We start from the raw sequence: 15,679 nt of genomic DNA, 5'->3' as shown, positions 1-15,679 counted from the left end.
ATTCTGCGACGCAAGTGAAAACGGGATGGCAGCGGTTGCCTATTTCCGATTTGAAGAAGGAGAAACAATAGAATGCGCTCTAATAGGTTCAAAAACTCGAGTAGCACCGCTACGGTTTCTATCGATTCCCCGTTTAGAATTGCAGGCAGCAGTGATTGGCGCACGGCTCGCACATACGATACACAAATCACATCGTTTAATAATCACAAGAACAATCTTTTGGTCGGACTCAAGGGACGTCATCTGTTGGTTACGTTCAGATCACAGACGATACAGTCAATTCGTGGCCTTCAGAGTCGGAGAAATCCTAGAGTTGACCAAAGTAGACGATTGGCAGTGGATATCAACGAAAGCCAATGTTGCAGACGATGGTACGAAATGGGCAAAAATACCCGATTTAAGCACTAACAGCAGATGGCTCAAGGGTCCGAGCTTTCTATGGCAACCGGAGAGCGATTGGCCAGCTTCACCGACACGACCAGATGATACAGCAGAAGAACTACGTCGCAACTTGCTGTTCCATGTCACAACTAAGCCACTCATCCAAATCGATCGATTTTCTAAGTGGAATAGACTTCTGAGATCCGTTGGATATGTCGTTCGATTTTTGAACAATTGCACTCATAGGGCCAATAAAACACCGATCGCAACAGAACCGCTGATACAAGAAGAGCTTCAAAGAGCTGAACAGATAATACTGAAGCAAATTCAGCGAGAAGCATTTCCGCAAGAAATCAAGTGCCTCGAGAATCCTCCAACATTAAAACATCCGTGGTCAAAAGGCATCGAAAAATGTAGCGTACTGTACAAACTCTCACCAACACTCGACGACCATGGTGTGTTGAGAATAAGTGGCCGGCTTGCAAACTGCACTGCAGTGGACGAACCGCTTCGGATGCCCGTGATACTGCCCAGGCGACATGTAGGGACAGATTTAATCATTCATCACTACCACGTGATATATCAACATTGCAACCATCAGACCGTCATCAATGAATTGCGATCCAGATTCTATATACCGCGATTGCTATCGGAGTATAAACGGGTACGAAAAAACTGCCAACACTGCCTTAATCGGAAAGCTGTTCCCGAGCCGCCGTTGATGGGGTGCATTCCTGAACAAAGAACGGCTATAGCTCAGCGTGCGTTCACATGTACCGGAATAGATTATTTCGGGCCGATCAACGTAGTAGTTGGTCGCCGCGTGGAGAAGCGTTGGGGAGTGATCTTCACTTGCTTAACAACACGAGCCATCCACCTAGAAATCGCGCATTCAATGACGAGTTCGTCATGCATCCTGGCGATCCGGCGTTTTATCGCTCGGCGTGGAACGCCGCGAGAGATCATTAGTGATCGAGGTACGAATTTCGTAGGAGCTTCGAGAGAGCTCAAGGAGGCCAGAAAGAGTGTCGACGAAAACACTTTGATAGAAGAGTTTACTAGCCCTGATTTGAAGTGGACCTTTAACCCGCCGGCCGCTCCACATTTTGGAGGCTGCTGGGAACGCCTCGTCCAGTCAGTGAAAAAGGTTTTCGCTCAACTCGAATTGCCACGTCTGCCTAACGACGAAGTATTGCAATCTACCATGGCTGAAATAGAAATGATCATCAATTCGAGACCGCTGACTTACGTGCCGTTAGACGACGATTTGGCACCACCGATAACACCGAATGACTTACTCTTGGGCAGCTCAAACGGCATCAAGCCACCTGCACCGTTCGATGATACAGCGACGGCCGTAAAGTCGACATGGAAAGCGTCGCAGTGTAACGCCAACTTGTTTTGGAAAAAATGGATAGCCGAGTACCTTCCGACCCTGACCCGCAGAACAAAGTGGTTCCTTCCATCTCGTTCGATCGAGGAAGGTGATGTAGTGTTGATTGCTGATAACAACCTACCGAGGAATTGTTGGCCGAAAGGAAGGGTGATAGAAGTGGTTAAAGCCAACGACGGCCAAGTAAGGCGAGCCACCGTGCAGACAGCAAGCGGAATCATCGAAAGACCTGCAACGAAGATAGCCGTGTTGGACGTTCGTAGACCTAACAAATGAAGAACGATACGGTCAACCCACCAAACTCAGAACGTATTTGTGGTGATGCGGCACCAGCGTAACGGTTGAACGATGAACTGAAGTAGATCGCCGACTTTAGTAGGGTAAGTTGCGTATACCAGCAACGTACCGGGCGGGAGAATGTTGTAGAAAACAACGAGGTCGGCGAAAAGTGACACATTGTTGTTTACAATTTGTGTTTATTGATAAGCCGTTGACAGCCGAACCGAAACGTCGCCGATTTGCCGTTACCAGAGGGAGCAGAAAAAAACATCGCCGCGCGAATCGAAAAACGGCCATCGCGCGAGCGCCATGAGATCAAGTCAGAAAGCGTAAGAAAGCGTACGTGAAATTTTTTAACCACCAATCCGCCGCGAAACTTACTTTGCTACGTTGTAAGATTTTGTTCAATAAAGTAGTGCAGTAAACTACGAGTTAAAAGATCACGTTTAAGTTTGAGTTGAAGAAAGAACTTTGCTTCTAGAACAAAAACCTTTGCTACAATATTAATATTAATCCAGTTGAAATGGTACCTGTTCCACGCTGGAAAGAAATGGTTCAATCGAGTGGCAATAACACCCCGCCACAGCGTAAGCTCATTTCCGCGGCTGCCTAGCCGGAAATAATTTTAAAACAGTAATTTAGCTCTCCAGCACCATTCCGGGGTGCGGTTTTTAATTTCCTAACCGATCAAATCCTCTTTTTCACCCCCCCGAATGCTTTGTGTGGTGATTTTTATAATTTTTGAGTTGATCTTTTTCTTTTTTACACCCATTATTGACATCATTGGCTTGTAGTGCAGTATTTTTTTGTTTATTTTTTTTTGGTTCATGTTGCAATTTTGCTCATAAAAAATGCACAAACTTGCCTTTTGTCTAGGCTAACCGTTTCCCACAATTGAAAGGCCATTAAAATGTATAACTTCCCATATATGTTGCACGCAACTGGGCCAACAAAAAAGCCATGACAACCACCCTGTGAAAGGTAAACCGATAAAATCCAATATGATGAAATGTAAAAAAGAAAGCAGAAAAAAGCGATTAAAAAATGTTCCCGATAATTGATTGCGCATCAATTTCACATATCATGTTGGGAATGGCAGGAAAAAAATCCATTTTATAACAAAATAGCCTCCATCAAAAATAAATGTAAAGAGTTTTTCTGTCTCCAACCGACCCAGAACGCGACCGATGGGATTGACCGATAATCCGCAAACCACAAATAATTCCGCGCTCAAACGGAACAGTCTGACAGGGAGCAATGGACACAAACCAGGAGCTTCCGCAACCTACCCGCTCGGAGGGCCACCGGGCGGCTACTAAAGTTACTTTATCAATTGATTAATTTTAGTTATTTTAAATTAAATCCATCCCAGTCCCATCTCAACCGCACCAGGCGCCACTCATTGTCATGTTGCTTTTGCAGAGGAAAATAGTCGTAAAGCCACCAAAAAAAGAAGAACCGAGACACCTTTTCAAAAATTCAACAACCTCCAGACTGGTTGGGACAAAGTTTCCACGGGCCTCGGTCGCGGGTCCGCTCCCCATGGCAGACAAAACCGAATGCCGGCACGCGGGTAAATTACGAATGGTTCCTAATTGAATTACAACGACATGATTTTTGATCCCATTTTCCCATTTGCGGGGGGAAGGGAACGTTCGGGCCGTAGCAGCGAGATTCGGCTCCGTACCGCGAGATACGATCACGCCGGAACAGATGTAACTGCCACTTCAAACGAAGGATACGAGCCTGCGGTCCCATTGCTTGAAGCGAGACGCTTCCTTTCCTCTCCTTCTAGCGCTTACTGCGTTGACAAATATCCTTCCGTCCCAGTGGAATGTGACCGGGTAGAGTATGGGCGGGTTTGAGCGAATGTAAGTTGATCTAATTTTAAAATATGCAAATGACGTAATTGATATTGAAAACAGTCGGCAGTTGGGCAACGTTAAGGGTGGGTGAGCAGTACTGATGTAGTTGTGGCAATTTAGGCACAGGAGGAGGAATAAAATGTGGATTATATTATGTTACTTTCAATGTGTCGTACAAATAAGTTTTAAGAACAAAATGCTTTTGAATAAGTTGAAGCTTTTTGTATAAAGAAGAATACCTTGTCTTTGTTTTAAAATATATTTTTCCATTACTTCCACTGCACATCAACAATCCCAAAAATAGACCCAAAATTCCCTCTTCTTATAAAATATTCAAATGACAACATCCTCATCCCCCATCACAAGTGCTTGTGGCCATTTCTTTCTCCCCCTGTCTGTATTGCACTCAACGCTACACACAAAAAAGAGCAAGAAACCAACCTCTCATCGCTCCGAAATGGTAACCATATTAGCCTTACCCAGCCAGTCTGATACAATTTGCATCCATCCTTGTTGATCGATTGTTATCTCGAATGGCATTTTTTATGTGTGTTCCGAGTTGCCTGGCTAGGAGAGCAGGTTTGGTGGCGCAATCGTGAGCACAAGGTAGCTTGTGATTTGATTTTAAAAAGATTTATCATCCGAGCTTAGTGGGAGACGGTAGCATCGATCGAAATTCGATAAGCAGTGCGATAACGGTTTCGGCGCTGGTGACATCAATCCCGGTTGCAGTGATTATGTTAAGAGCGGTATCGACCAAAGGCCGTGATTTGCATATGGTGCGGCATGGAGATGGCCGAAATAGATTTTTTAGATTGAAGGTACCAGATGGTGCCTGAATTTCATGTATTTTTCCGATTTTTTGGCAAATTTCTAACAGGCGTGCAAGAAAATTTCAACAAACATTTAAAAATATTATGCATCAATTTTCTTCAGGCATCTCAAGATCTGCAGAATCTAGCAAAAAAACTACAGTCTGTGTTCTGTTTAACTATGTCCGTTTTAGACTCAATAAATCTGTAGTATTACTTTGAAAGGCTTTACATTTGTATTGAATATACATTTGAGATTCAATACATGAACACTTTCTAGTTGACATACTTTCAAATTGAATTCAGTTTTTCACAAACGAACTTTTTAGTATTTATTCGAATATTTGAATCTAGTGAGGGATCGTCCATACATAACGATACGTGCCAGGAGAACATACAGAATGTAACGTTGGAAATGATTAATCACTATCAATTGCTTTACGATTACGCGTTCTACTTATTTAGCATATGTTACGTAATTTATGGATAGCCCCCAACACATTAGCTTTTTTTTAATGTAAGATGGATGTCTTCGAATGAATATCATTCTAAACAACATGTGCATTATGATCGTTATTGGCCATCTAGATGAGCAGCAATCGATGACACTTTATTTGTAATTGTATTTAACGTTTCCTTGGTGTATGTTTAGTTTGATTCACTAAGTTGGAGGTCACTCTTAGCCTGAAGATCCCTTAAAGATGAACCTTAGAAACACATCACCGTATAATCAGCACAAACGAGATCATAATACAGCGTACCCGTTCGCAATGCTTTCATTGTATCACTTTCCATCTCCTAATTAACGGGTTGCAGTTCTCTTGCACAGCCACTGCATTGAAAACCGCACACACAAAGTAATTAACTTCGCTCGCTAATTCACATTCTGCTTCGGGTTATGCCGCAGGCTTAGCATTATCTTTCACCATTCGGCCCCACCATCAGCTGGTATGTAGAGCATACTGTTCTGTCCACTGTCAAAGTGCAATCTTTCCACTAGCAATATCACTAGAGGCGACTTCTCTCTCTCTCTCCCGTTCTCATTCTCTATCTCTTCTCTGGCGAACAAAACACATAGCACACACACGGTCACCGTACCCGTAGAATGTGTCCCAAAAGTGCAGCCTATTTTTACGCCAAATTATGCTTCTATATTTGATTAGAGGGTAAATTAATTAAAACTCATCATCTGGCTGCTTGTTTCGCAAGAAGGGGGCCATGCGTAGAGCTCACATTTCACGCCCAAAACTCCGTTAGACCAGGGTGGCCAGGGCATCGTTTCCGACGCCGACGGCAGCGAGTTCTTCACCGGCCAGCAGCCGAGGAGAAGCAGAGTTGCTGAGTGCGAGTGCATGCGAGTAATTCAATTTGTACCGTCCTGTCTCTCTTATCGCAAACGCCGTATGCCGGACGATCGCACGAGCCCACACGAGAATGACCTCGCATCGGTACCGGTGATGGTATGCGCAGTACAGTGCAGTTGGTAACGCAGTCCTCTCCACAACATTAGACGTTATTTCAATTTACTCATTTGGATCATCAACAGTGAGCATCATGACGTACACGGCCCGCAAGTTCACGAGTACTCGCCCTCCTCCGCAACTGATGCTGGTGCATCAATTTCCAGCTGGGCCTCAAATGTCCCGGAAGCAACCCCTCCCGCCCCTGAGCAGAAGATTAGGAGCGTGCGCAAAGTTTTCGGTAATTCGAGAAGTTTTGCGTGTTAGCATCACCTCACTTCGACTGTCCTGGCGGCTAAAGCCGCACATTTCTCCCGAAACTGGGACAAGTGTCGGGTTTCCAAAGAATTATCGTCATTTAGCAGAGCCATTAGAAGTTGTGCAGGGACGGGAGGAACCGCCTGGCAGAACCTTGAACTCCGGATTACCCGAAGGAAGAAGGCGAATCTTGGTCGAATGCTGCGGGAATTCCCACCGCTGCTGCTGTGTACCGTTCGCGAACGTATGCCACCTTGAGCAGCGGATTAGCCATCACTAATAGAATCATCGATTCTGGTACTGTTTTAGGGAGATAGAGATAGGTCAAATCTCAAGTTCGTTGTGCTCCACGGGTGACTTCAGGAAGTCGTCGATTTCGCCGGATATTTCTCAGCAAGTCCATTTCACATCGGCCATCCCTGCTATCTGGGCGGCAGTCTCTGGTCGTAGCCGTTGACTTGATGTCAGTCGTCATCGAATTATTCGTTATTAGATGTTTCTTTCCGTGCTCTTCTTGCATGTTGTCTCGTTGGGGAAAACAGAGCACTCTCCCGGAGGAGCGTCGTGCTATTCGACTTCAATTAATGGCAGAAATAGTGAAATCAAATTACGTCCCGATGTCGATGGATTGACGCCCGTCCGGTGCAGGGAACGAATTCCCGCACTGTCCGTACCAATCGATCAGTCCAGGGGATCAAAATCTTTCAACACCGGACCGATGCCTGAACGAACGCAGTGCGTTCGAGATGCAACCGTTCCGATAGGATTCGCAGGACGCAGTGGATTGAAGAGTTGACAGTAATGGAATCAAAGAGCTATCGGCATGCCATATCGGTGGCGTGGCACTACACGCATTGAGGCAAAGGAGCACGAAACCTACGCGTACGGCTCGACGGTAAGGGCAACTGTGGCACCTTTTAGCACTGGAAAATTGGGATGCGTAATGAGGTTAATGGGGAAATTGCTTGAAATTGATTTTGAAGCGTCAACTCATGGCAACATTTCGTGGTATATTTGTTTCGAAACACAGTTAGGTTTGATAAGTTTCAAAGGCTTCAAAACACTGTAAAGCAAAGCGAGCAAACCAAGCGTGTAGGACACATTACATCAGTTCAAATCCGGAATTGAATTATGCTGAACGTAAAATAAATGTGTAATTTGATAATAATTTAAAAATATGTGCTATTAAACGCCACCAACAGGGAAATTGGAGCAAATCTCTCCGGTAGATTTTTATCGTTGCTACAGAAATGTTGGAACGTTTTCCGTGCTACCGTTTGCCCTTTTCGCTCTGCTGGGTGCAGAACAAGGAAACAAATTCCCACCGGAGTCGACCCGTAACTTGATACTTTTGTTTCGCCCTCTGCTTTTAGAAGCCAGCGTTCATAATTTAGAGGATTGTTTTTTTTTTCGACTGAGCATTTTTAAACTAAATCCATCAGCCAGATACATGAAGAAGGGGAGGACAATAAAACGAGCCGACGAGCAGAGTTAAAAAGCTGATCGTAATTGATTTTTGTTAGATTTTAAACCTATGCCAAAGCAGGTTGGTACAGATAAGGGCAAAATTCAATTTCGAGTCGTAAAGTGTACAATTTTTGTTGTTCTTCGTTTGTCCAGCAGGTTCGCTGTGGTCATGGGCCGGAAAAGTAGCAAGCTTAGTGAAGTGATTTGCGTCAATCATGGGCGATGATTGAAGACAATGTGGTAAAGCGTGGTGATGTGAAAACATTACTTTACAAAGTGGAACTACTACGCAGGGAGGATGAGCAAAGAGAGGGAAAATTGGAAACATATTTTAATTTTATCGTGACTCAAAGCATAAGTTCCCATATGCTAATTGTGTTCTTTTGCATGTAGATACAATTAACTTTAAAAGCAACTTCATCGTATTACACTGTTTAAATGCAATTATCTTTAAATAGTTTTTAAATTACAATAAACTGGCTAGTCGACTCACTACTGTCGTCATCTTTCATTTACCACATTCATATGTCACACGACTGGTGCAAGGCTTTTTTGTATTTTTGTTCTTTTTATTCAGGAGGAATTGTCCAAACTATCCGTATTGCTCAACGAGGCATTTTTTATTTGACAACAATTCTATCAAAATGTTCCCAAATATGTCTAATTTTAAAACTTATTATTCGCCAAAACTAGCTTTCGGGTGGTTCTGTTGTCAGTGTTTGTAGCAATACCGCACTGATACGGGTATGGTCTGACGCCTCTCGAAGGCTAATATAGGATCTCCATACCCTACTCCGACTCAATACGTCCACGGCGTACAGAACGGTAACATATTTCTCCAAATATCTGAGCTTGGGTATACGGGGAAACCCAACCCCTTGGGAAGATGGGCTATATGGCTAAATTGAGCGGGGGGGGATGACCAGCGTCTGTTCTCCATGTTAGGGGCGGCTGGTTGCCCCTTCTGTCCTGGCATCCTACGGGACTTTAATCAGCTAGGATGCGTAGGCCCTACGACGAGACTGGAGGTTAGGGGAGAGGCCTTGCAAGCCACCCCTGGGAAAAACATAAACGCAACGAAAGGAAACCAAAGAATTTCGAACCGGACCAACCGATACCGACCCACGCAACCGAACAAGGCAAACGATTGGAAACTCGGAACATGGAACTGCAGATCTCTCACAGCACCCGGAAGTACCCGCATTCTTTCGGACGAGGTGAGGGCCCGTGGCTTCGGAATAGTAGCACTTCAGGAGACGCGCTGGAAAGGAGTGACGAAGCGCCCCTATCGTAGCGATTGCACGATCTACCAAAGCGGTGGTGAAAAGCATGAACTCGGTACGGCGTTCCTGGTCATAGGTGAGATGCGAAAGCGAGTGATCGGGTGGTGGCCGATCAATGAACGGATGTGCAGGTTGAGGATTCGTGGCAGGTTCTTCAACCTGAGCATCATAAATGTGCATAGTCCGCACCTTGGAAGCACCGATGACGATAAAGACAATTATTATACGCAGTTGGAGAGGGAGTACGACCGCTGTCCACAACACGACGTTAAAATTGTCATCGGGGATTTTAATGCTCAGGTCGGACGGGAGGAGGCATTTAAACCGACGATAGGAAGTTTCAGTGCCCACCGGCTGACCAACGACAACGGGCTTCGGCTCGTAAACTTCGCCTCCTCCAAGCACATGAACATTCGCAGCACCTTCTTCCAGCACGCACCTCGCTTCAGTTACACCTGGAGATCACCGCAGCAAACACTTTCCCAGATCGACCACGTTCTCATCGATGGAAGGCACTTCTCGGACATAATCGACGTAAGGACCTATAGAGGAGCAAACGTCGACTCAGACCATTTTTTGGTTATGGTTAAGTTACGCCAGAAACTGTGCGTGGCCAACAAACTGCGCTATCAGCCCACCCCAAGGCTCAACACAGACCGGCTGAAACAAGCTGTTGTGGCGAGGGACTTCGCAATCGCGCTTGGGGAAGCGCTGCCGGAGGACACCACTACCGAGGCGATGTCTCTCAATGACCACTGGCGCATGGTGGAGCAAGCCATCAGCAGCACGGCCGAGCGAACAATTGGCCGCGTGACCCATAACCAGAGGAAGGAATGGTTTGATGATGAGTGCAGGCGAGCACTCTCCGAGAAGAACGCCGCGCGGACCCGCATGCTCCAGCGCGAGACCCGGCAGAACGTGGAAGACTACAGACGACTGAGAAGGCAGCAGACCCTACTCTTCCAGGACAAGAGGCGCGGCTTCGAAGAGTCGGACGAGCAACTCATGCAGCAGCTATCCCAGTCGGGGGAAACTCGTAAGTTCTACAGGATGCTGAATGCGGCACGGAGCGGTTTTACTCCCATGACCTCTATATGCCGCAGTGAGGAGGGAGATATCCTGTCGGACGAGCGAGAGGTGATCGACAGATGGAAGTGCTACTTTGACAGACACCTGAACGGAGCAGATACCAGAGCAGACGCAGGAAGCAGAGGAGAGCAACCCTACGACAGCCAGCATGACAATGACGAAGTGCCCCCGCCATCTTTGGACGAAGTCATCAGCGCCATCAAACAGCTGAAATGTAACAAGTCAGCTGGCAGCGATGGTCTGGTGGCCGAACTGTTCAAGATGGGTCCGGAGAGGCTTGCCGTCATCATGCATCGGCTGATTGTTAGGATTTGGGATCAGGAAGAACTACCGGACGAGTGGAAACTGGGTGTCATACACCCAGTGTACAAAAAGGGCGACAGGCTGGACTGTGCTAACTTCCGGGCCATCACAGTCCTGAATGCTGCCTACAAGATCCTGTCCCGAATACTCTTCTGCAGACTTTCGCCTCTTGCTACAGATTTCGTCGGCAGCTATCAAGCTGGATTTGTTGGAGGCAAATCAACTACCGACCAAATCTTTACTCTACGGCAAATCCTCCAGAAATGCCGAGAGCACCAGATCCCTACGCACCACCTGTTCATCGACTTCAAGGCGGCATACGATACCATAGATCGGACCGAACTATGGAACACCATGCAGCAGCACGGATTCCCTGGGAAGCTGGTACGACTGTTGCGGGCCACTATGGACGGGGTGCAGTGCAAGGTGAGAGTGACAAACATGCTGTCAGAAGCGTTCGAATCTCACCGGGGTCTGAGGCAAGGGGATGGACTCTCCTGTTTGCTGTTCAACATCGCTCTGGAAGGTGTCATGCGAAGCGCGGGCTTCGACATCCGGGGCACGATTTTCACCCGAACTCTCCAATTCCTTGGCTTCGCGGATGACATCGACATCATCGGGCGAACATCTGCGGCGGTGTGCGAGGCGTACACCCGACTGAAACGCGAAGCCGCTAGGATTGGATTGAGGATCAATGCGACGAAGACAAAGTACCTGCTTGCCGGGGGCTCTGACCGTGATAGAGCCCGACTCGGAAGCAGAGTATCAGTTGACGGCGACGATCTCGAGGTGGTAGAGGAGTTCTGCTACCTTGGCACGATCGTAACTTCGGACAACAACGTAAGCAGCGAAATCCGAAGGCGCATTGTTCAGGGAAATCGTGCCTACTACGGGCTCCACAAACTCCTGCGATCCAGAAGACTCCAGCAACACACGAAATGCGCGATATATCGCATACTGATACGTCCGGTGGTCCTCTACGGGTACGAGTCCTGGACTTTACTGACGGAGGACGCCAATGCACTCGCCATTTTCGAACGGCGGGTGCTAAGGACTATCTTTGGCGGTGTGTGCGAGCACGGCGTGTGGAGAAGGAGGATGAACCACGAGCTAACTGAGCTGTTTGGCGGTGCAGACATCCTGACGGTCATCAAAGCCGGAAGGATACGCTGGCTGGGGCACGTGATGAGGATGCCGGACTCATGCCCCACCAGGAAGGTGCTCGTCAGCGACCCGTTCGGCACGAGGCGTAGAGGAGCACAGCGAGCTCGCTGGCTGGATCAGGTGGAGTCGCACCTGTCGGAAATCGGATGCAACCGTGGTTGGAGGACTGCAGCCCAGGACCGAGTTTCCTGGAAACGAATTGGCGACCTGGCCATGTCTACGAGACGTGCTCATTGAGCAGGCCAAGAAGAAGAAGCTTTCGGGTGGTACAACTTGGTTTTTTAGTTTGTCCTTTTTGATCACTTTTCGTATAGTTCTAATTTGATTTTACACAATAGTACATTATTTTTAATTCATTTATCGCTTTACTAAATGTTTCAAAGGAATTGCCTAGGAGACTCTCTGAAATTCGGTTTTAATGATCGTTATAGTGTTTCAGTCCAACTCTTTCAAAAGTTTGCAACTATTTTAGACGAAGTAAATCACTCATCTTCGATGTGTTTGGGAAAAGGCTTTAAAATATATTTCGTGCGTCTCTTCGTCTTATCCAATTTGACATTGCGAAACTAGTAGATGTCTCCAAAGTTCGACAGAAGCCCAGTAAACACTTTTGGATTAAATATTATTTATTTCCATGTGTCAGACATTCAACGATAGTTATGAACAGTTCGCCTTTAACCTATCTCAATGTATTTTAGGGACAGACTTTCTGAAATAGTTAAAATAAAGGCTTTAAGTCGAATATTTGCGATGACACATGCATGATCTATGTCCAATATCACATTCCAGAATTTTAAATTGTTTATCGCATTTAGATGGAATTAACCAAGCATTGACCGTTCGAGTCATTAAGCGGGGATAAGAACCCCTGTATGTTAGCAAACTTGTCCGTTAAACAAGAAAAATTTATAAATTCACTATTAGTGTACAAATTCAATCCAAATTACTTACAGGGATGTGTTGGCGCGAATGGATACTCAAGCGTCGGTAACCGGGGCGGATGCGGCCCGGCCGGATGCAGCGACGGTGGGCAATGGTAACAGAACATTCCTCTACCCGCCGTTGCGGACCCAAGCTGAAATGGAAAAAACAAGTAAAATCGAGAGTGAGAAAAAAACAACAATTCATTACATTATTACAAGCTACAATAGCGAAAAAGGCCAAAATAATTGGTAAAAGTGTTGAAAAAACCCGCCCAATCGAAACGGATAGCAACGCCTTCCCGATCCCTCCCGTGGCGAGAACGAAATAAAGAAGAAAGAGTTGGTAAAACATATTGCCCCGCTGGTGCGCAATTTAATTCTGATTTATGGTTTCAATTCGTTGATTAAAAATTAAAACACCACAAAACCATTCCGGCCGGTGCTGGAGCAATTCGGTAAGCCGCAGCCGCAAAATGGCGTAATCTCTGACGTACTTGTTACTCTCCCAGCATCTCACCACCCTCCCCCCAAAAACTCATACAGACACACAATCGAATAAATTACACTGAATGGATGTTTCATTGTGCACAACTTGGAGTGAAAAAGAGAGAGAAAGGGTGTTCGAGACCACCATCGAAGGACTTCCCCAACACAACCCCACAGGACGCAACACCGCTCCCCCGGATCACAACAGAGCGCATCGCAAAAGGCGGCAAAGCAATTGTGGGTAATTACTTTTGACAATTAATTAAAAATTATCATAACTCAGCATTCAAAATGGTGCCGACGAAGGCAGCGGGAAACCATTGTGTACGTACGAACGTACATTGTGTGCGGGCTACGTGGAAACCTCCCCCCGGGCGATAAAACGCCTCCCACCCATTGTCCCGTGAGCATTCGCACCTGATGTTCTGGAGGAGTTTTCCGGTGAGTTCTACCCACGGTCCGTCCACACCCTCATCGTACTCGAAAGGATGTGTATAATGAAAACTTTTATTCCAATTATTGTCATTATATTATTTCACCTGCTCTCGCAACGCTCTCGGAAACAATGGTGGCCACCGGACCGGAAGCACCACGGCAGACGGCATCCATCGCGCCATCGTGGCCACCAGCGAGCAACAGCGTCGAGCAGCCAGCGGGCCCTTGTAGCTTGTACCGTACGCCCAGCTCAGTGTATACTCAGTGTACATCTGCATATTTGAGGCATCCTATTTATACCGGGGGCTTGCGAGAAGGATTTGTGATTATAAATTTATCGTCCCGCTGGCCAACGCGCACACCACATCGACCGTGTGTGTGTGTGTGTGTGGGTGTGTGTGGAACCTGCTTTTTCCGGTGCCGGGAAATTCATCGGGGGCACCCCCGAAAGTTGGTGGCAAAATTAGACACCATTTAATTCGCACCAGAAAAAGCTCAACAGCTTTCGGGCAACAGCGTTTGGTCTGGTGTTGGACTGGTGGCACGCTGTTCTTTTGGGCTAAATTGAGTCGGTAATTGATGGTGACGATGATGACGCTCACTATAATGATAATGGTAAGTAGTGTGACTCGAGAGGGTGTCGCACATCCGGGATCAAGTTCGTACTGGCCCAGCCGTGGTGGTTTAAGCTCGATCACTCGAAGTGTAGTTAAAATGTATCCTATTCAGTGGGAAGTATCGTATTGTAGAGGGATTTGCTTTTATGTTATTAGTATTTGAAGAGTGAACGATGTGTCAATGCATTTTAAATCATTTTATGCAATCTATCTTCATTTTTTATAGTTCATTTTTGAGGTAGATTATCTTGAATTGACTAAATTGTATACGTTGTTATTATTTTTGTTATGTGTATTATTATCTGTTTTTTTTATATTCTGTTTTTCGGTCCTTTTTCTTCTTCTTATTTTAAATTTTCTTATTTTGATATTTCTCAGCAGGTTTTTTATATTTATTTTGACTTTAACTGATAATTTGAATTGGTTTTCATTTGGATAATTTAAACATCAGTTTTGGATTATAGATTAGTTGTTATATCTTGTGTATGATTGAAGTCTACATTACTTTACATATTCATTCTGTGATTCTAGTTTTTAATCAATGAATTATTATACTTTTGTTTCATATAACTATTCATTACCTGATTCCTATAGTTTTGTTATTGTTTCATAACGTCTGCCTGTTTTACCTAATATTTTATATTGATGTATGTAGTATTGCTTATTATTTTAGTTATTGTTTTATCTTTGCAGATTAGATTAGATTATCGTTATAAAATAATTTATTATTATTATTATTACTATTATTATTACTATTATTATTATTATTATTTTTTACTTTTTTATTACAATTATTATTATTATTATTATTATTATTATCATTATAATTATTATTATTTTTATTATTATTATTATTATTATTATTATTCTTATTATTATTATTATTATTATTATTATTATTATTATTATTATTATTATTATTATTATTCTTATTATTATTATTATTATTATTATTATTATTATTATTATTATTATGATTATTATTATTATTATTATTATTATTATTATTATTATTATGATTATTATTATTATTATTATGATTATTATTATTATTATTATTATTATTATTATTATTATTATTATTATTATTATTATTATTATTATTATTATTATTATTATTATTATTATTATTATTATTATTATTATTAGTATTATTATTATTATTATTATTATTATTATTATTATTATTATTATTATTATTATTATTATTAGTATTATTGTTATTACTATTATTATTATTATTATTATCATTATTATTATTACTTCTTTTTAATATTCTTATTATTATTACTATTTTTTTTATTATTATTATATGATAAAGGCTTAATAATTCGAAATGTGAAGTTTTAGCTCATGCTTTGAAAATGATATAATCCTTTTAGCATTCAAGAAATCCTTCTCTAAGCATCCATGTTTACGTTGTCGAAAGAATAATTAATATCCTTCCTTCTTCACCTTCCATCT

General features: G+C 43.9%; 1 protein-coding gene across 1 annotated transcript in view; it reads right to left on the bottom strand.

The window, feature by feature from the left end:
* LOC4577943 (diencephalon/mesencephalon homeobox protein 1) overlaps nt 1-15,679 on the bottom strand; it is a 94,975-nt gene that overhangs the window by 63,003 nt on the left and 16,293 nt on the right. Inside the window, exon 2 of the mRNA XM_061659494.1 lies at nt 12,706-12,829. Within this exon, the coding sequence (XP_061515478.1) occupies nt 12,706-12,802 (97 nt within the window). The 5' untranslated portion in view covers nt 12,803-12,829. The remainder of the gene's footprint in view (nt 1-12,705; nt 12,830-15,679) is intronic.

This window comes from Anopheles gambiae, chromosome 3 (assembly GCF_943734735.2).
Source record: "Anopheles gambiae chromosome 3, idAnoGambNW_F1_1, whole genome shotgun sequence".
Taxonomy (NCBI): Eukaryota; Metazoa; Arthropoda; class Insecta; order Diptera; family Culicidae; genus Anopheles; species Anopheles gambiae.
This window is presented reverse-complemented; position numbering and strand designations above follow the sequence as displayed.